This window comes from Zosterops lateralis (assembly GCF_965231275.1).
Source record: "Zosterops lateralis genome assembly, chromosome: 8".
Lineage (NCBI taxonomy): Eukaryota > Metazoa > Chordata > Aves > Passeriformes > Zosteropidae > Zosterops > Zosterops lateralis.
In genome coordinates, this window is record NC_139768.1 from 32799592 (window position 1) to 32820709 (window position 21118).

The 21118-nt window shown below is 44.0% G+C and overlaps 1 protein-coding gene across 2 annotated transcripts in view; it reads left to right on the top strand.

Annotated features, from left to right (window-relative positions):
- Positions 1 to 21118, top strand: part of MCU (mitochondrial calcium uniporter) — a gene marked incomplete at its 5' end in the record, with an annotated part of 77815 nt that overhangs the window by 42451 nt on the left and 14246 nt on the right. Inside the window, one exon of one of the 2 annotated variants that reach the window (XM_083866430.1) lies at positions 3466 to 3546. The exons of the other annotated variant lie outside the window; for it this stretch is intronic. Coding sequence (XP_083722556.1) covers positions 3481 to 3546 — 66 coding nt within the window. Of the gene's footprint in view, positions 1 to 3465; positions 3547 to 21118 lie in introns of those variants that run through there. 2 annotated transcript variants of the gene reach the window in all.

Sequence of the window (21118 nt, forward strand, 5' to 3'; positions counted from 1 at the left end):
TCCTATTTCAGTGTTGGGTAAGACTCTTTGTCAAACGTGGTTCCCTCACAAGAGCTCCAAGGTGTCTTAGATATTAGTGTGAAGAGTGCAGGACTGTGGGTTGTGTGAGACTTGAGCAAGTGAAGATCAGAATGATGCTGACATACCAGGCATGGTAATAAAGGTGCCAAAGGAGGAGCAGCTCCCAAAGGCAGAGTTTGGTGGGGTTGCAGAGTCTGAGGTTTTGGACTGTAACATTTGGCAAGTGCACAAAACATTGCCACACAAGGCCAGTGCTGCCCACAGCAATATTAGCAAAGCATTGTGGTTTCTCCAGAGGATGGAGGAGTTGCTGGTTTCTTAGCCTGGGAGCAGTATGGGCTGAAAGCAGGACTTGGGATGGAGGCAGCTTCTGGTGGGAGTCTAGTTCTGATCCTGACATGCCTTGCTGTTCCCTGTGGCAAACAGTGTTCCTGTAAAATAAACTTGAGAGTCAGCTTGGTTTAGGAAATGCCTCCCTGCAGCAGTTCATGTACAGTGCTCTGAGCCTCTGGGAGAGACCAAGCCAATCTCCTCCTTCTCATGGTCCTGCGGTGTAGCAGCTGGATTAATTTTCCACAATGCAAGACTCCTCTGCTTTAAAAGACAAAACCAAACCCCAAGGAATTTCAGCTTGTTCATAGAGAAGGTCTGAAACATGTGTGCCTTCAGGTAGGATTGAAGAATTTCTGTATCTCTGAGGCTGTTTTGTGCTGAGACTAAAAATACATGAGTTTCAATTTCTAGAATTGCTGTTAAATTACTAATTTTTACAAAAGAAAGCCCAAAATCTTGCTTGTTAACAGCTTGTGCATCTCCACTCACTGATGTTGAGACACAGTGACCACTGGTAACTATAGAGAGGCTTTTCAAATGGCATCTCTTCACAGGATCCAGAACTCTCTTCAGGGATTTGTCAGTTCAGTGCCAGGCTGGGGAGAATTTGGGTTATTTGAGTGGCCTTAGGCAGGGTCAGTGTGGGCTGGGTGGGCAGGGCTGCTGAGCTGGCACAGGCTCCTTATGCTTCCCCAACAGTGCTGGCGGAAATTCCCTTCAGTATGTGGGACAAGATCTCCCCAGGGCCTGGCTTTGCCCATGCCCAAAAATAAAACCAAGTGTGGGCATATTTTTTTTTTTTTTTAATCACACAACAGGTAAAGCTAAATGGAAAATATTGACTGTCAAAATCTGAAGTCTGGCTTTGAATATTTGAAATATTTTGTGATAAGGATGTCTAAGGACCTCTTTGTTTTGTGCATGCTATCTTTATCGGACCTACTTCTTGATAGAAAATAAACATAGTTTGGTTTTGCTTCTTTTTTCACTTCATAGAAGTCAGACATCAGCTCTCCAGTATTTCACAGAATATTCCAATGTGGAAGGCACCAACAAGGATCATCATTCCAGATTTCTTATGGAAGCTTCAAAAGTACCTGGTTGTGGGTTTTTGGCCCACATTTACTGAATTTTTATGTTTATTTATTATTAAATAGCTGGTTAGCAGCAGTATTTCTTAACCTAAATGCTATGAATAATATGTTTAGAGTATTGATCTATCAAGTACCCTTAAGGTAGCTACATTTGACTTGGAGATTTATATTTCAACTTCAATTAGAGTAAAGTCATAAAAATGTCTTCTTTACAATTCTCTTTGGTTTAAATAAATCAAAAAGTATGTGAAATACATAGCAGTTGACATGCTGTGTGTTTTCAGAGATAAACTGGGAGTTAGGATTATGGGAGCTGGATGGATGTACCTAAGTGCAGGGAAATCCTATTGCTGGATCTGAGTGGCATTTCAGGAAAATAAAGTAGAAACGGTGAATGTATTTAAAGCTGACTATTCTTAGTGAGTTTTCCTGCCCGGTGGCTTGACCTTATTGAAGCTCAATGTTTTTGAAATGGCCTAGATTTGAAATTCCCCAAACTGATTTTTGCTGTGCTATTGCTAAACCCAGCTAGAAAGAATAGGGAAGGAGTTTTTCCCAAGGTTGATTAAATTCAGTAACATTTATTTTTTCCTTAGTTAAAAGTAGATAGAACTTACCTTTTTGCCTTTGAGTGTTTAATATCTGGGATCTCCTCCTTCACCCAAGCATCAATTGCTACTCCCAAACTCCTACACTGAAGCTTTATCCCCTCCTGTGCTTTTCACACTGAAACATACATTTTTTTTTTAATCCTGGTCATTCGTGCCTTTGCAGGTACCCGAGTTCCTGTGGGTTGGAGTTTTTTCCTTTTTCCAGATACAGCCCAAGCATCTGGGCTGGGGGGAAAGATGGGATGGACAAATAATAATAATAATAATGTGAAAGTTACTTTTTGTCAGAGTCAGGATTAGCTTCAGTGACCAAATTCCTCTCCCTTTCCCAAATGCAGGCTGAGGGTTGCTGTCACATTTCCTCACGGGTACAGGGCTTTCAGGGAAAATCCCCAAAGCCTTGGTAATGCCATGATCTGGACAGGGCTCACCTGCTGATCCCTACACCAGGTTCTGCCTTTCTTGGCACAAAGTTTGCTCTTTTCCCCTTTGGGTGCTGAGAAATTCCTCCCTTAGTGTTCAAATGGCAATTAAGAGTATTTCCTCCCCCCGCCCCCCCCAGAATTTGAAGTTGCTTAGAGAACTCTGTGGCAAATCACTCTGTGAAACAAATTGCATGGAAATAATACAGATCATAACTGGTTTAAGTGATTTACCTTGGCGTTAGCAGGTGGCAGTTCTGTTGTGGAGCTCGTTGTGCTCCCTGGAACGGCTGGATAGCTCAGTGATGAGGTGCAGTGAGTGGGCAAATGGTCTGCGATATCAGTTTCCTGAGCTCTGATTTTATTCAACAGCTAAAACAGGGTGGGGGGGTGGGGGGGGGGGGGGAGGAGGAGAGGAGGATGCTTTCATAAAGCAGCACCTAAAATCCTGCTTTCACAAATAGAATTTTTGAGGGTTTTCTCAGCAAATTTCTGAAGCTACACCTGAAACAATCAGCTTGCAAAGTGACAAAGCAATTTGAGCTGGGTTTCTGAGCCTGAATGCTCATCCCTCACCCTCTGAGACTTTCTCCTCAGAAAGGCTACAGGTTCCTGTAGAAACTCTCCCCTCATGTCCTTGGGTTGAATTCAGGCTGGCAGAGGGATTCCAAATGTTTAACAGAAGAATTGCTCTGAAATATTTATCCAGTAATTGTGCTGCACAGCTTTTGCTCTCCAGTTTAATCAAATATTTTATCATCACTTCAGGCTGCAGGTAATAGACTGAACGGAATAGTTTGGATCTTACCCCTCTTGCATTATTCATGGTCTGTTGTCTCTGTTCTCAGCTTGCCAGATGAATTACTTGTGTTTCCAATAGTTAGGCTTGATTTATTCTTTTTTTCAGCCTGTGTAATGCTTAAACAATTCCCAGGCAGATTTGGAAAATATCTTCTTGAAGACTAAAAGTTTAGGATCGCATTGATCTCGCATGCACTGATGCATCAAACTGACACCATCCATTTGAGGGCAGAGCTTACCAAGAGAGACTCATATTTGAAGACTGTAAGTTGTCTCTTCCACAAACCTCTTTTTTTTTTTTTTTTTTTTTTTTTTTTTTTTTTTTTTTTCCATTACTGGCACTATTAAAATCAGTTCCTTTTAATCTTGCCCTGATGACTCATCTACACTTTGATACTATAAGGATATTGAATATCAGACGTTACAGATTCTGCTTTTTGGCAGTAGAACTGAAATATTGGAAGGTTTGACTGAAGAAACAGTGTCTTGACAGTGTTTCCTTGCACAGTGGGGAGTAGGATGGCCAAGGGGGATATGAGGAGTTTAGGGGAATGAAGCAAGAGCTGATAGCATTGGGAATTTACCCTTGGTATAAAAGGGAAGTTTATTTTGCAGGGGTCCAACAGAAATAAAAATGGTGATTTGTAGAGTGTTTTGACCTGTGTGCTTCCCACTTTGAGCTGGACAATCTGTTTGTGCTTTTGATGTCTGTGTCAAATCCTTCCCAAGGAGGAATAAAGTTTATTGACTGGAGGAAGAGTGCTGCCTGTGTGGAGATACATGGATAAATCATTCACTGTGGACCTGAATTACCTCTTTTGGTTCTTTCCTGCATGAAGCTTTTCATTTGAAAGAAGACTGTAGTGAGTAAAGCAGCAACCATTTGAGAAAGGACACAGTCAGTTTGCATTGTTAGTTCCTTTAAATAGAAGAAGAAAAAAGTTTTGAGTTCAGTCTTGAGCAACTCCTCATGCAGAAGGATGAAGAGTATGTGTGTATTGCCTGTGTTGGGTTGCTGTTCTGCAGGATCTGTTCTGTTACTCTTTTTGGCAAGTCTTTGCAAATAGTTTGTGATTAATTGAGCTGTTGCTGTACTACAGAGCTGTGATCTCATGGATAAACTTGCTTAGAAAACCCTTCTCATCTGTTGTAGCAAATTTAGCCAGGCTTTGAAGCACTTCATTTTTATATTGTTTCTCTGCCAGAAATATTTTAACTGCATTAGAGATCTTTGTATGAGCCAGTGATAACTTTTCTTATGAATTGTGAGCCAAGAAGCTGCTGAAGGTTGCACAGTTCAGAAAAATGTTTCTCCTGGCCTTGCTGCTGTAAGGAAATGGCTGTGGAAGTTTTCCTAGATTGTGATAAAGAGCAAGGAGTGATTAAATGGCAGGGAGCAAGGATACCTGGAGAGGGAGGATGTTAGAGAAGCCTGCCAGGAGCACCGCAGAGCTCAGTACTGGGGTTTGGCAAGCCCCTGTGAGATACACTGGGCTGGTAACAGCACAGTACAGTCCAGGTGACTGCATACTTGGCACAGTGGAAGCAGCCATTGGTTTCCTTCCCCTGGTAAATTTGACTTGCAGTTGTAAAGTGTTAAAATACAGTTGGTATCTGGGAAGAGGGAAAACTTAATGTGAATAAAATAACTGAGAAAGGGAGATTTTCCCTTGCTGAGCAATGTGCAAGTGTGCCCCAGTGGAAGAGGAGTGCTGAAGTGGCTTACTTGTGATCCATTGCCTGCTCCCAGAGGATGGGCTCTGGGTTCCATTGCTGTGCACTTTCACACGTGTGCTCTGGGTGAAGGGATGGGGCTGACACCTCCATGTCTTTCTGTGAGCCATTAAAAAATCCTGTAACGTGATGTGTGCTAAGGGCCACATGAGTATCTTCAGGGCCATACAGAAACAGATTTCAAGTCTGTATCTGGCATTTAGTTACTGAGAATTCCATTTGGCATTGGGTTTTGATCTTCATTTCTTGTATTCACTTTCTATTACCCAATCTGGTGGTGTGAATCTGCTTCTGAGTTTTCTGAGAACCTGTGAGTTTGCTCCTGAGAACTGCAGCTGAGCCATTTTTTCTTTCTCTCCCAGGAATGCAGTTGTTTCCCCTATGCAGCTCTTAAATGTGTTATTCTTGAAGCTGATGACTAGCAGAGGCATGCTGCACTCATATTTCAAACGACAAAACTTTTCACTTTAACTCTGTAACTCTTTCCCAGTCCTACAGTTATAAAGAGTAGGATTTAACTTCTATATTTTTCTCTGGAAAGATGATGGAGGAGTGCCTGATGTTTGTTAGTGGGGATGTGCTGTATTTGGTGCCATGAACTGTGTTGTAAAGATGCAAGAATAGATTTAGAGATTTTAGAGACGAGGAATGTGGTGGGGGGACCTGGCCAGCAGGACAAGGGCAGCCTCTGCTGTCCATGAGAAATTCCCAGATGGCTGATGGCAGCTGAGGAAACAGCTGCAAATGTAACCCTAGAGATTGCCTGATCTGTGGCATGGCCCAAACATGCATCCATTGTATTGTAGGATTGCTCTGAAGAAATATTCCTAATAAATCCAGATGACTGTTCTCTATTAGTCAATTAGTCAATTCTCTATTAGTCAAGACAGGCTTGCTCACTACATTTTGAAGGTGATTTTCACTGGCTTTAGAACCTGCTGGGAGCTGACCTTCTTCCACTGTGCTGCCTGTGCCCAGCAGACACATGTGGGTTTTGTGACACTATTGTGTTTGTCACTGTTTTATTTGGGGCAAAAATGTGTTGCTGATGTGAAAGTTCAGTTACCCACACTTTATGTGGATCACTGGTGTGCCTGTTGCCCCTCTTGGCAGTATGGCTCCAGCTGCAGACATATGTGTGTCAGGTGTGCATGCCACATGGATTATAAAAGTTGGTTTAATTCCTACTGGAGCCGTTGTTGGTTGTTTCCAAGCTGGGAAAACTACTTCCAAGCTTTGGAAAACTACAGTCTGAAATATGTGTAAGCTCTTTGAATAGTCTGCCTTGTGTTGTAGGTGTGTGTAACTCCTACCAATTGCTTGCTCCATACAAGTGAGCTGGGTTAAGGGGGGAAAATAGGAAGTACAAATGCACTGGTCCAGAAAAATGGAGTGAAACAGTCTTCTTGGTCATCTTTGGGTTTGTTTTGGTGTATTAACATTCATAAAGCTTTGGGGTTGCTTGAAGCAAATTTTTCTTTCATAGTAAAAAAAAAAAAAAAAAAAAAAATCTTTTGTGTTTTAGTGGCATGAATATTCATGGACTTTCCCAGTAGTGCCATTGGTAGCTTAGGAATTTCCCCTCCATCTTGCTCCTGTTGATAGCCACTAAGCTGCTACCGGCTGATGGCTTCAGAAATGTTGTTGTAAACTACACAAATCATACATGCTGTCAGCAGCAGCTCTGAAATCAGCCAGTTGACTCTATGTGCCCTCTCCTGTTGGTAGAGCTTGTCCCTTGGCTGTGGTGGTCCCTTCCAGGATGGCCCTGGTGACTTCATGGAGATGATTTCCCTCTGTGCCCCCGTGAAGGACTTTTCTTGGCATATTAAGGCAAAAGAGCTGCTGCAATGAGGAGCAAAGCACTGACAGTCTATGCTGTAGTTTAAGATCAACTCAGTAATGGAGACCTATAAATGCCCATCTGGAATTCTGTTCTGTTCTCCAGCTGTGCCAGGTTAGCTGCTTCTCCGTGGCCCAGCATTGTAAACTCAGTTACTACAGACAAAAGCAGGAAAAATGGATTCCCAGGATTGATTTGCAAGAGACCTTGGAGGATTTTTTCCCTTGTAATGTGGTAAAATAGTATAAGAAGCATTCATTGCACGACTTGAGCCATTACTATCATGTGAGATCCCTTTTAAGGAATCTGGAGCAGCTTTGCTTGGTCTCAGACTCCTCTTGCTCCCAGATGCTGTAGCACATGGAGAGGAGAGGCAAAGGTGCCAGTCACCCAAATGACTTGTGAAATGTATTTTCTGTGAAGAGCAAGCACTGACAACCAGTTAAAGCCTCCACTATTACCTCAACCTTCTCCTGTTGTTCCCAAGGACCAAAGGCAGTTCATCACTTGTCTCCTTGAGTGAACTGGTGTTTCTATCTCTCAACACAGTCCACTGTTAACAAGAAACTTCAGAAGAAACACTGTTTTCAGGTGTGCTTCAGTAACGGGCAGGACTGCAGAGAGCCTGTGATTGTGGCTGTAAATCCACTGCTGTGCAATCTGGGCCATGTAACTTTCATCCTCACGCCAGCAACGCACAAGAACTTGGTACTTCAGAGATGGGGTGCGGAGGGAATGTGTTGCTGAAGCAGCTGCTGAGCAGAGGTAGTTGGCAAAGCCAGCAGCTGTGACTGCTGCTGTAGAGGGCTTTGGTATCACAGGTGATTCCTCCATGCAAATTCGTGTGTGTTGGACAGAAGGGCTTCCTAGAAGGAGAAAACAGCTGTTCGAACTCGGTAGTTAATGACTCACTGATGCCCTAACAATCAATTTAGGCACACTGAGTTGTTAAATGATGTCTTACTGTTTGCTTAAGTACTTCATTTGGGATCCTTGAAGGACTCATAAGGTGGAATAGGTGGGAAAACACTCCCTTCGTAGAACTTGGCAGCTATCGTGTGGTTTTTGAAAAGCTCCTTGTTCTGTCTAACTTAGTGTTCATTTGGAGTAGTCTGCTCTAAATGGACCTGAGTGAGGCACAGGAGCCTCTTGCAGGCAGCAGCAAATGACTGAACATGCTGTGTTTTCTCCTGGAACAGCACACACATGAAGCAGCATTTCCAAGTTGGAGCTGATGGGCTCCAATGCCCTTTGCCAGAATGAGCCACAGGCAGTCTCAGAGTCTGGGGTTGTCCAAATGGGGCAGAGGAAGGGTCTTGCACAGTTGATGTTCAAGTACAGAAAAATGGTTGTCTGCTTGGTTGCTGCAGCTCCTGTGCTGCTCAGGTTCCTTGGTGGTGGTTGCAGGATCGAGCTGTCCCATTGTCCTTCACAGGTGACTTTGGTTGTGGGATGCCAGGCAGGTTGGACTGCAGTTGCAGCTGCTTGTCTTGCCTCTGTTGTTCATGATAAAGTGGATATGGGGGCCCAAGCAGTGCTTTAACAGCTGTAACCTGTTAAATCTGAGGCCTGGCAGTGATGGTTTCTCTGGAGTCTTCCCCCATCCTCCCCACTGTGTGTGTCTGTCAGATGGAAAAGATACCACATGTCAGCTAATGACTTACTTAATAGTGTGGTTAAGCACTAGTGCAATCAAACCAGTGACAGTTAAAATTATCTTCTAATTAGACTGAGAATCAAAGAAACCCTAGCTTGTGGGAAGAGGAGGGGGAAGCAGGGAAAGAGTTTGCATTTAAATGCAATTCTAGGAAGGTTTGGGGCACCAAAAGAAGTTCGTGTCGCCCCATTAAGATGAGTCTGATGCTTGTGTGAGCTACTTCTAGCCAGATCAGAATGAGCATTTTTAAGCCTCTTGCGGGGCTGTAAATAGTGTTGGGAAAGCTTATTGAAATCTCTTGGGGCTGTGCAGGCTTTATTTCTTCTTATCTTTGTAAATTCCATTTATACAAAGTCCACAAGTCCTGATTTTTCTTACCCAGCTACCACCTACACCTAAGATGTGTCACCTAAGGTGGTTCTGTGCAGGGCTGTTAAAGGGGAGTGTAGGGGGGCAGTTTTGCAGCTCCTTTCTGTAACGTCCTGGTACCCAGGAGAGTACAAAGTTGGCCTCTGCAAAACTGCAGGGGTCTGTGGCTTGAGGTGGCTGCAAAGGAAACATCCCCAGGGGCTCCTACAGCCAGTGCCAACTCCCTGAAAAGAGCTGCTGTGATCCGGTGACACCCTCAGTGTAGACCAGCAGGGGAGCAGCACCACAGCATGAGGTGGAGTTGACTTTGCACACTCATGGCATTCAGGCAGCAGGGACAAGAGCATTCTTATTTCCTGCTGGGATTTCTGCAGGGTGCTGGGAGTTCTAAACATCAGATGAGCTGCCTCTCCTCTGTCCAGGGGGATTTACGGATCCAACACTTGGGTAAGAGGAATGACTTTTACAAGATCTTTTGCTAGAACTTGATTTTTTTTTTTTTTTTTTTTTTTTTTTTTTTTTTTTTTTTTTTTTTTTTTTGAGAAACCAGAGATGTAATCTTCCTTAGGAGGAATTTTCTGTCTGGAAGGTGCAGAATTCAAAAAAAGGAGTTTGGTGTTAATTAATAATTAATGTGTATGAGAATGTTCCCTCTACCAGACGTCATCCCCTGAACTGCCCCACACACTCCTACAAACTTGCCAACATATTTCTCACCAACCTGTAAAACCAAAGGAGTGGTGGTTGCTTAATGGTCTGGGAGATGACACTTCTGAGTTTTTCAGTATTCTGGAGGTAATCCAGAGAGTCGTGGTGTCAAATTCATGACACTTAATATTTTACGGGATTTAAATCCATCTTTCCTATCTACAAAAGGTGAGAGCAGTTATTGTTGATCAGACTTAATTACTGTGTCTGTTAGTCTGTCAGACTAGCTACTATGTTTCTAAACATGCTGTGTATATTAATAACAAATAATGTCTTAGAAACAGAACAGGTTGCACAAATGTTTCCAAGACAAGGAACCACGCAGACTGTGTTCTAGACTGTAAAATTGTTAATGTCTCTGTTACTGTTAAAAAGTCGAAATACTGTGTTTTTTGAAGTATTTGGTGGCTCAGCCCCTTGCTGCAAGTAGGGGCTTGTGGTGGTGACTTGGTGATGACCTTGTTCAGAAAGGCTGGAACAGGCCAAAGCTTCCCCCTCCTCCTCTTTCCAAATACAGCATAACTTCATGAATACCTTGTTAGCATTTGCCTGCTGAGAACCTCTCAATGCCAGAAAAAAACCTCAGATGAACTTAAATTAATTCTGTTCCTCTTGCCTGCAGGCGTATTGGGATGAATCTTTCTGGGTTCCTAATGTGGAAAAGAAGTTTATCCCAAGAGGAGAATGTGCCAGTCCCCCACCGTTCAAGTGTGATTCCCAGCCTGTATTCAAACTCTTGCAGTTGTAACTTTGCCTGAATTTTTTCCCCAAGTTTATAGTGATATTCTTGAATTACAGGAACATAGTGTAGAGATGAGACTTTTGCCTTTTTAAACTGGCTTCAAAACACTCAAGTACCCTGTGCCCGCTGTGCGAAAGGGCCAAATTAAATTTGGGGAGGGGTTGTTTGCTCCACAAACTCCTCATTGGTGATGGCACAAGGTCATTGCGAATGTCACTGCAGAAATGGAGCTTGTCTGTAGACAATCCATGTGGGATGTGCTCTGGCTGAGTGGATTTGCTGGGTTCTTGCATTCCTGAGCAAATCCGATTGCAGCTGGTGCAATGTCCTGCAGCATTGTAGCATGGCTGTGACCTGTGTTCCTCCTGTTTGCCTGCTCTGTGCTCATCTGGCTACTGCTTTCCCAGCTGTGCTTTGTGCATGTTTTTAGTTTCCATCGTGACTGCTGCCCCTCAGAAATGAGTGATCTTTGATATTTGGTCTGAACTTGATGGAAGTGTTCCTGATTTGCGTGTCTGCTACAGTGGTCTGCTTTCCCACTGAGGATTTTTTTGCCTCCAGAGCTCTTTATGGATTCTCTTAGTATTTGTCTGGACAGCCACTTACACTGCTCCCAGCCAGCTATTTTAGTGCTTCTCTTAATGCTTTCTCAAGGGCTAATGTGTTTTTGCTGCTGTGCTGGGAAAGCACGCAAGGCTTCAGCTCTGTGAGGCAGTTCCAGAGAGCCATCAGGCCTCCTGCTCCCCAAAAGGAGAAGCCCTTTGCTTGGAAATGCCTGGGCCTCATACCTAAACTCACCACCTTGTTGCTTTCTGTCTGATTTTAGCAGTAAGCTTTGTGTGTAACAAAAAAACAAAAAACAAAAAACAAAAAAAAACAAAAAACAAAAACAAAAAACAAAAACAAAAAAAAAAAAACAAAAAAAAACAACAACAAAAAAACAAACAAACAAACAAAAAAAACCCCAAAAAACAAACAAACAAAAAAACCCAACAAACCAACTGTGAAAAGAGGGATCTGCTTTTACGTGTCTCGTGTGAGTGTGTGTGGATGTGCAAGCTTTTAGCAGGGCCAGTTGGAAAGCAACTGTGGCAGCCAGTTGTGGTTCACTTACAACTTGTTTGGATCCAGTTCATCCACCAGGGAGGGATGAAAGAAACAGATTCTAATGGAGGCCCAGCCCTGATTCACTCTTCCTTTATGTCTGGACTTTCTGAGTTGTTGGTGTGCATTTTGGGGATGATTTCAAGCTGCACGTATCAGACTGTGATGCAGAGCTGTGAACCCAGCAGATTTCACAGGCTTAGAAAACCAAGCAGAATCCTAGCAGCATGTCAGCTGGGGAAACTTGCTTTCTCTGTTGTTTTTTCACCCCACACAGCCAAAATAATTTTAAAAACAAAGGAGAGAAAGGGACTTTTGTATGGGCAGATAGTGACAGGACAAGAGGGAATGGTTTCAAACTGCCAGAAGGCAGGGTTAGATGGGATGTTGGGAAGAAATTCTTCCCTGTGAGGGTGGGGAGGCCCTGGCACAAGTTGCCCAGAAAAGTTGTGGTTCCCTCATCTATGGAAGGTGTCCCTGCCCATGGCGGGGAGTTGGAATGAGATGGGCTTTAATTTAAAGTTCCTTTCAACCCAAACTAGTCAGGGATTCTGTGATTCTCTCTGGCCTCTTAAGGCTATCCCCACAGAGGAGCAGAAACCTGGGATTCACAGCTGAAAGAGCTTTGAGTCGTAATTAGCATTGGATCAAAGGAAAAGTTCTGTTTCCCAGGGCTATTTAGTGCAGAGAGAAAGCATTAAAAAGGTTCTTGGAAAGAAAGTACGGAGAGTAATCTGAGTGTGTGTGAGCTGAGCCAGCCTTGGATTGGAAGCATATGTTTTGAGGTATGTTTTGAAGCCCTTACCTTGATGCCTGTCACTTTGTACCTTCTCCACAGAGGCTGGTTTTTGCTCTGTTTTGTGTGTATTTAATTTTCTGGAGACGAATGGTTCAATTTTCATTAACTAACTGAGGCTGTCAATGAAAATACAAACTGTAAAGGTGTCACTGACAGCTTGTATAACTCGGAGCCAAATTGTAAATTGCCTTCTTCTAGACCACTGAACACCTATCACAGTGTATTAAACCCAGTTTAATTGATTTGGAAAAGCTTTAAGGAAGTGATCAAGCCAAAGATCTCCTGTTACTTTTCATTCCAAATCCCTCTCTCCCAGTATAATCTCTTTTCCTGGGACTGTTCATTCTTAAATGGCCTTAACAACTAGAAAAATGGTCATTTTCCTAGTAATTTTTTTCTAGTGGTTCATTTCCAAGGCTTCTCAATCTCTCTTAATACGAGTTAAGCCTCAGCCTTCATATAGGAAAGAAGCATGACCTCCAAATCCTTTGCAACATGTGTATCTCTGATGTGTAGTTTGCAGCTTATTATTGGGCAAGTAGTTCAAATTGGCTTTTTGGGACTGGCTGTTGAAAATGGATTTGTTTTGTTTTGGATCCTCCTTGTGTCTTATTCTTTGGATGAAGCTGCAAGAGTTTCTATGGGGAAAAAAACTGTAGGTAGAGGTCTAGACACAATATATTATATGTTCTGTGCTTTTAGAACAAAGTAAAAATCCTTGAGCTGAAACAATTTGAAAAATTTCAATTAAAATCCTACTAAGACAAGCCTTGTGATCTGGGGGATAGAAAATTTATAGGAAACAGTATTTTTAAAGAAAGAGATGGAATGAAATGTTTGGGTAATCCTGGTTTATCACATATCCAGGCAGGGGGGAAGTCTTAGGTCTGTTTTTCTTAGGATTCTTCAGTGATTTTAACTTGGATGCCTGGACTTAATCATTATATAAACTGAATGTGGGATTGTGCATAGTGTGTGTCCATAAACACCGTTTTGACTGGTTTTGCCAAGAGAGAGGAGGGAGGTTTGGGAGGGGACAGAGAGGGTTGGTGCTGAAGGTGGCCTGGCATGGGCACTGTGGTGGCACCTGAAGGGGAGCAGCAGCCCTTCCCGAGGGCATCCAGCCTCTTGTCCCCACAGGCTCAGCCTGAAGGAGTGATGGATGTGACTGAGCTTTGAGGGTGGCACTGGCTGTTAGATGAAGTGGTAGACTTCAGTTTATAGCTTTCCTAAAACTTTATCTGTTCGTGCCTCCATTGTGCTTTCATACATTTGAGCATAATCACATTCAGTTTTGTAGCACAGCAATGCTGTGCAGGAGATGCTCAAATGAATAGCTCTGAGCTATCAGGAGATGCTGTTGCAGTCATTCCCTTTATCAATGGTCAATTAAATAAAAACTTTTTGATCTCTGAGCCTCCTGCTTATCTTGCCAGAGATGACCGATGATGAAGCAGTGAGTGTTTCAGTCAGCCCCACCTGCTGCCAAGACTGTGATTTGGGGAGCAGTCCCACAGGTGATAAAAGCTTTTCCTCCTCTAGGGGAGCCAGGAGAGCAAGTCTGTGTTTTTGAAACCATGCACAGGGTGCTGCAGGATACCCTGTGGGTGCTGCTTGTGCTGTACAGAAGGAGTCAACACTGCTTTCTTGTGGTTAGGGAGATGGAGCACCTCTGCTGTGAGGAAAGGCTGGGAGAATTGGGGGTGTTCAGCCTGGGGAAGAGAAACTCTAGGATAACCTAATTGTGGTTTTCCAGTATGTGAAGGGAACCTACAAAAGAGAGACTATTTACAGGGAGGAATGACTTTAAACTGCCAGAGGCAGAGTTAGATGGGATGTTGGGAAGAAATTCATCCCTGGGAGGGGAGAGGTGCCCTTGCACAGGGTGCCCAAAGAAGCTGTTGCTGTCCCTGGATCCCTGGAAGTGTCCAAGGCCAGGTTGGGCAGGGCTTGGAGCAATCTCGTCTACTGGAAAGGAGTCTGCCTGTGGGAAGAGAGGGTGGAACAAGATGATCTTCAAGGTCCCTTCAATCCTAAACCACTCCAGGATTCTATGATTCTATGAACTCTTCCTCTCCCAAATAGACCAGGTGAGATGAACAGGGAAAAACTGAACTGGGAAACCTTCAGAACTAAATGTAACCCACTAGTTAAGCATCATGTTCACAATTAACGTTTGTGTTCTTCCTGCACGTTGTTTGTGTGTCAACAAAGGTCTGCCTCTGCAGAGCACTGCCTTTCATTCATGCTTTAACTTCTGCCAAGTTGCCTCTCCAGGCACATCCCTATGGCACACAGGAGGTGAGCATTGCACCATCTCCTCTCTCAGGGCACAGGAGGGAGGCCATCCTGCAAAATAAGTAAAAGTACATCATTAACCAAAGGACATTAAACATTAACATATAGGGATATTAAGTTTGCATATAAGTATCCTTGATCTGTGGTCTGGTAGCAAAATGAAATGGAGTTCTTTAATGGCTTTAAAACATTCATATATTTTTATTGGAATTTTTTTCATTTCCTTCTGTTGCTCTAGTCTTGCCAGGGAACATGAGGGATTTAGAAGCCAGAGTTGCACAGTAACAATCCTTATGGTGGGCAGCGTATCCAGGGGGAGAGTGTCACACATCCACTCTTAATCAACTGGAGAATTCTTCCAGGGCTTCATGAGATGTGTGTGGGACTAGCAAAAGGATTGATTTTTACTGTACTAATCACACCTGGTGGTAAACTGCTGCAAGCTGATTGTAGAAAGCAGGGAAGAATGCCAAGTTAAACGTCCTACACGTTGGTATTTCTTCCAGAAAAAACCTGGCCTGTGTTAATTGGCTGCAGATATTTGTAGCCAAACTTAGTTTTTTGCTTAGGACCCAAACTTTTGAGAATTAGAGTATCTATAAAGCTTGTCTGGCGCTTCTGGGCAACACTCTTAAACTTTACTGCTAAGTGCCTCATAAAGGGTTCAATCCTAAAGTGAGTTTGGCCTCTAGGCTCACCCTGCAAGGCTCATTAATTCAAGAGAAGGAATCACTTCCAATGGTGGACTGACTGGATGTGACTTGGGTGGGCATAGCCTCTTGTTGTCTGAGTACTTAAGTTTCTGTTCCACCACGTTTTGGACCAAACCCAGGTGTAAGGTTAGCCAGAGAGATGAGATTCTTGTGTGTTGTTCTTTCCTGCGGGGAGTTGATGTGTGGGACTCCCCCAGCAGTGGGATGTGCTGGGCTGCTGTGGCTTGCAGGGTGTTGCACCTCTCCATATTTCAGAGCATGCACATCCTCCCAAGCTGTGCGTGTGCTGGCGCTGACTCTGAAGTCTGCAAGAGCCTGCTGTGTCTTCTCAAGGGCTGAGAGCGAGGTTCCCTCATTCCTGAGTTTATTTCCCTGGAAAACCAGTGTGAGTTGGCTGCTCCCCAGCACGCACCGAGGCAGAAGGAATTTCCTTGCACTTGTGGGAATGTCTCTCCATAACTCTGGTTATTGTTTCGTTGTTGATGCTGGAAGTGCAGGGATGTCAGTGAGGTGCTCTCTCCTCACCGGGAAGCACTTTTTGCAGTGGGAGGAGAGGGGCAAGAGCTCTCGTTTTAAACTGGCTCTAACAGAGACTATAAAGGAGTGGTCTTAATGGAGTTGGTAAGTGCTAGAGGAAGAAAATCAAACAAGAAACCAAAAAACAAATCAACAGCTAAACTGCCCTGGGGAAATCACTGAGGGGAATCCATCTGATGCCTTCTCTCAGTTACATAGTTTTCAGCTGTGAGTGGCTGAGAGAGACAAAATCCCTGAAATTAGTGAGTTCAGAACTCACTGAATTCTTCAAACTTTTTTTAAACAGTGATTGACAGCCCCTTTAATTTTGAGAAGAGTTATAAACCTTTTCAGTAAGGTTCAAGTGGTGAATCTGGAAATCAAGGAAAGGAATTTAGCTCTCAGCTTTCAAAGCTGGCAGAGGTTTAAATGCATCCTAGTGTTTTCTTTGGGTTCTGTGTTTCAAGCCTTCAGGATTCAAAGGAATTAAATTTCTCAGCTTTTTTTTTTCACAGTAACCATGATGATTGTATTAAAGAAGTGGAATCCAAACCATCCTGCTCCAGTAAAGTAAAAATATTTTCATGGTGAAACTGCGACCTGGCACCACAAACTGTCAGGGAGAAGTTCCAGCCTTGTTTTATGTTGTCTGCCAGAGGTTGGAAGGACTGTGTGGAGGCTGGATGAAAGAGAGAGTGTGAGGGTCTAGTGTATCCTGCCTATTATCTGTCCTAAGTTAGGAATAGGGTAATTCTCTGTAAGTTGTTGACACTTGCCATAAAATTAAGAATATAGACTGAGAGAAGGTTTTGGTTTGGGGTTTTGATTTGGTTTTTAGTTGGGGGGGAAGTGATGTGGATGGTGGCAAGGGAAGCACCTGTTAAAAGCAATAGATTCTGCCTAGCTGGTATGATTGACATGTCAGCTTAACTTTTTTTCCTTTTTATTGCTTCCTCTTCCCTCTCTTGTCTCCCAGAGGTTCAATCAAAGCCATCAAATGAAGTGATGTTCCTTACTCAACAACAGTTCCTGCTGCAGCTCCTTGTTTCAGTATCTCCAGAGCAGCAGTAATGCCTGGGAGAAAGGCACAATGAAGGATGAGGAACAGCTACTTCATCCCTGCTTTTTCTCTTTTCTGCAGAGAATTAATCTCCTTCCTTCTGCCCCCTCCTTTTCCTGGACACTGTGGATTACCTGCTTCTTTTAAGGCAGATGGGCAAAGGAAGCAGGATGAGAAGGGAGTATTTATAGCTCACCTCCTGTTTATGTTCTCTTCCTAGCAGATGTGATAGAGCTTTGTACTAATGCTGGAAGAAGAGAAAATTCAGGCAGGAACAAGAACTGAGGCAAATGAAGATTATTTGCTAACGCGTGGGTCATACAAAGTGCATCCAAATGTAAAGAATAACACCTCCCACATCTTGCTGGCATTGTCTTTTTTTTGTGTCCGTCTACAGCCTGATTTTAAAATACAGAAGAAAATAATACACAAAGAAATAGCACTGCAGTCAAGTCTTGTTTGCTTGACCTTCATCAGCATGAAACGCTGCCTTGTGCAGGCAGTGGGCGCAAAATGTTCCTTTTGGTGCAAAATCTGACCTCTTGGGTGGGCTGGAGTAAGGGCGTCCTGTCAAAGAGAGAGAGGAAGGAGTTCAAGCCAGTGGGATCTAATCAGACAAGTGTTTGGGTCCTGGGAGACAAGCTATATGGTTTAAAAAGGGAGCAGTTTGGACTTTGAGAAAATTGTGCTCAGAAATATACAGCTTGTTGCTATCTCTGCAGGGCCACAGCTCTTGGATACAGGGGCTCTTCCCACTGTTTTCCCTCTCCAGCCAAATCCCTGAGGGTTTGCATGCATGGATGCAGTGGGAGCCCAGGGGTGCTTTATCACATCACAGCCTCCCAAGCAGCAGCCCAGTGTGTGCCTGGAGGGGAACACTACACGGCTCTGTTGGCTATGTGAATGTATCCAGAGACCATAGCAAGAATCTGGACAAGGTCTTCCATACAGGCTTGCAAAACAAATACAAATCCCTGGTAAAGTTGGGCTCAATTTCAAAGGAAGATTGGGGGGGGGGGGTGTGTGTGTGTGTGTGTGCTTGATTTTTTTTTTAAATAATTTTTTTCCCTGAAAGAGAGATCCTGGAAACAGGCAGTGATGTCCAGGCATCTCAGAAGGAAAAGAAGTGAGGGTGAGAGATGCAGGCAGATGTCTCCAATGGCAGATAGGCCTGTTTTTTGATCCCTTTGGAGGTGTCTGAGGCAGGCCGGGATACTGAGGAGCAATTAGCAGGAATTAATGAGCTGAAGTTGGCAGGGCAGTGCCCGGGTGCCGGCAGCAGGCGGGTCCCTCATAAGGGACCTTCCCTTCCTCACCCCACTGCCCTCAATGAGGGGCTGCTGTGGGCTAGGAGGTCCTGTGAGTGCTCAGAGCCCTGCACTGGCTCTGCTGGGAAGGGTTTTATTGGCAGATTGATTTAATACTCACTGGATAGTAGATAGATAGATTATATTGCCTGTGGCTGGGAGGGGTCTCTGTGGGGTGACCGGGGCTGAGGGATCTCTGAAGGCTGTGTGGGGTGTCAGGGGGCTGAGAGGTCTCTGTGATGGTTGTGTGGGGTGTCATGGGGCTGAGAGAGGTCTCTGATATCTGTGGGGTGTCTCAGGAGGCTGAAAGGTGTCTGGGGTTGAAGAGTCTCTCATCTCTGTGGGGTGTTTGGCGCTGAGGAGTCTCTCTGTGGGATACCCACGGGATGAGGGATTTCAGTGTGCAGTGTCTAAGGGGTTTCTGAGCAGAGCTGGTTCCTGGATAAAGGGTTGGGTTAGGGGGAAAGTGTTAATTTCAGCCTGTTTCTTGATATCGTCTGCTTTATTTGGCAGTAAATCAACTTTCCCTTAGTCCAGTATGTTGAGCCAGTGAGGAGTGGTGACTGATCTCTGTGCCTTTATCCTTTTATCCTGTATCCTCCTGTCCTGTTCCTGAGGAGCGAGGGAGCAGCTGGCTGGGCAGCTGGCCCTGGTCAATCCTTCACAGCCAAATGTATTTAAATCCAGACAGAGCTTATGTGCTGGTGCAAAAACACTGGCTGTGTTGGGAAGTCACCACATCACATCCCTGGGACAGCAGGATTCTGATCAGGGCCTGGTTTTGCACTGAGTCTCCTTTACTTTGCAAACAGCTGGTGAGAAGGGGAAGGAAAAAGAGAGGACAGTAGCAGACTTTGATAATTAAGGATGGAAGTACTGTTTAAGAGAGACCAAAATCTAACAGATTGAGTACAGTAGCAGAAATGAGGTAAAGATGGATAAATGGAGCCCTTCAGCATGTTTGAGGTGGGTGGCTTGGGTTGCTGTGGCTGCTTGGGGAAGCTCACAGCAATTTTCATCACTGAGATTCCAGCCTGGAGGTTTTAGGATAACCACTTTTAGAGCCAGGAGAGACATACAGTGTTTCATAAAGCAAAAGTCAGGATAGAGACGAAAATTTTTCATGTTGGAAAAGCTGAGCTGCTTTGTGTCAGACTTAAGGCACTTTCCTGTAAAGGAATCTCCTTGTAATTTGTAAAATAGATGTTGCCAGAAGCACTTGCAAATGTATCTCTAAAATGCTTTACTTGTAGTAAAGCATTATGCAGAGAATGCTGTTTCTTCACAAAAGCTCTGCAGTTCTTGCTGCACTGGAACTCCAGATAATGAGTTAGCATCATGTTCTAGAGTAAGATGTTCACCTTTTTTCATGCTTGGGCTGTTTTTTTTTTTGTTTTTTTTTTTTCCTGGCCAACCTCTTCCAATTTTAATTAGGGTTTGGAGACTCAATCTCCTAAAGTTGTCAGCATCCCATCATTGATAACTATGTGCCTGGAGAACAGGAGCTGCTCCTTCTTTTTCCATCACTGGTAGCTAAAAGGTTGATTTTTCCAGCAAGGCTTTGATTAACTTTGTCACTCAGGTAGTGTTGAGAAAGCTACATTAGGACCTATAGAGATGCTGTTATTTTAACCTTTGGGTTGTCTAACATAGACCTGGACAAGGCTGGAGGAAGCATTAGTTTTAGGTAGAGGACTGAGACTTTTTTCCTCCTGCTCCTTTAATCATTTTGGGAGCACAACTGCTGCATAACCCTGAGCCTCTTAACATGCATCTTACTGCAGATAAGGCAGGAAATGAAGGATCTGATGGATGTGGAATGTGAATTCCTGTGTGTGTTCTTGTGAGATCCAGAAAGTTCTCCTAGTGCCTAAAGCTTCTCATTTCAGCGCTGAGGCTTTGGTGCTGTTCACACTCCCAAGTATTGCTTATTTTGGGAGAGGTGGACAAGTCTGTCTCTACTGAAATTTGGGTACAGCTATTCTACACTTTGTTGTTGAAGGGGAGGTGAGCTGTTGGCTGTTTGCCTGAGGGGCAGATCTGGAGCTCCTGTCTCTGCCCTGCACTGCTCCCATCCTCAGCTTCAGCCCTCTGACACCTTTCTGTATGAAGCTGTTGAACTGCAGACATCAGATAATGGCTTCAAACATTTCTCTCCATCTCAGTTTTGAAACACCAGTCTCCCTTCAGGAATAAAAATGATGGATGACTCCTTAAACTCTTGCTAACCCTGGATGACATATCATGGCATCTTGGTCTCTGCTTAGTTTTGACTTCATTTGTTCCTTTTTTCCCCTTCCTACCCAGTAGAGACTGTTTTTGTCGATAAGGAATTGCACCAGCAGCACAGTTCAGAGCTGCAGGAGTGACATATGAGTGTTTTAACAACATCCCTCCTGTAAAATGTACTGGCAGCACACTGCTGGGGAGGGGAGTGTGAAGGAAACAGGGGTTCAGCCCATATTGGTATGCAAGAATTGTGCAAAGGTTAAGTCTGGGGACACCTCAGCTTTTTGATGAGTCACCTAAAATGCCCTGGTTTTTTCAACCTGTTTTGCGTTTTCCCTGTTTTGTTTTATGAGAGCAGAAGGCTTCTGGAGTGAGCTTGTATCTGTCAGATACTCATAGCCTTAAGGTAAAGTCTTTGCATGTGCTACCTGATAATATCTTCCAGCTACATGGCTGCTTTGCAGTGGGATGATGCTGGATTTATCAGGGTTTAGGATGTTCTGAGGGCTGTGGTTTTGGGCTGCTGTTCACATCTGGTAGAAAGGCAGAGTCCTGCTGTGCAGCATTTGAAAAATGGATGAATTATGTCGTGTAGAGGGGGGGAGTGAAACAGTAAAAGCCTCATATCAGTGCTAGCTGTGCTGTGGGATCAGGTAAAACAGGTCAATAAACAGTCTTTGGGGTAGTGCTCTCTGACTGAGGAGGGTTTGTGTCTCCCTGAGTGAATTCTGCCCACTTGGTTTTTTTATCTGATACT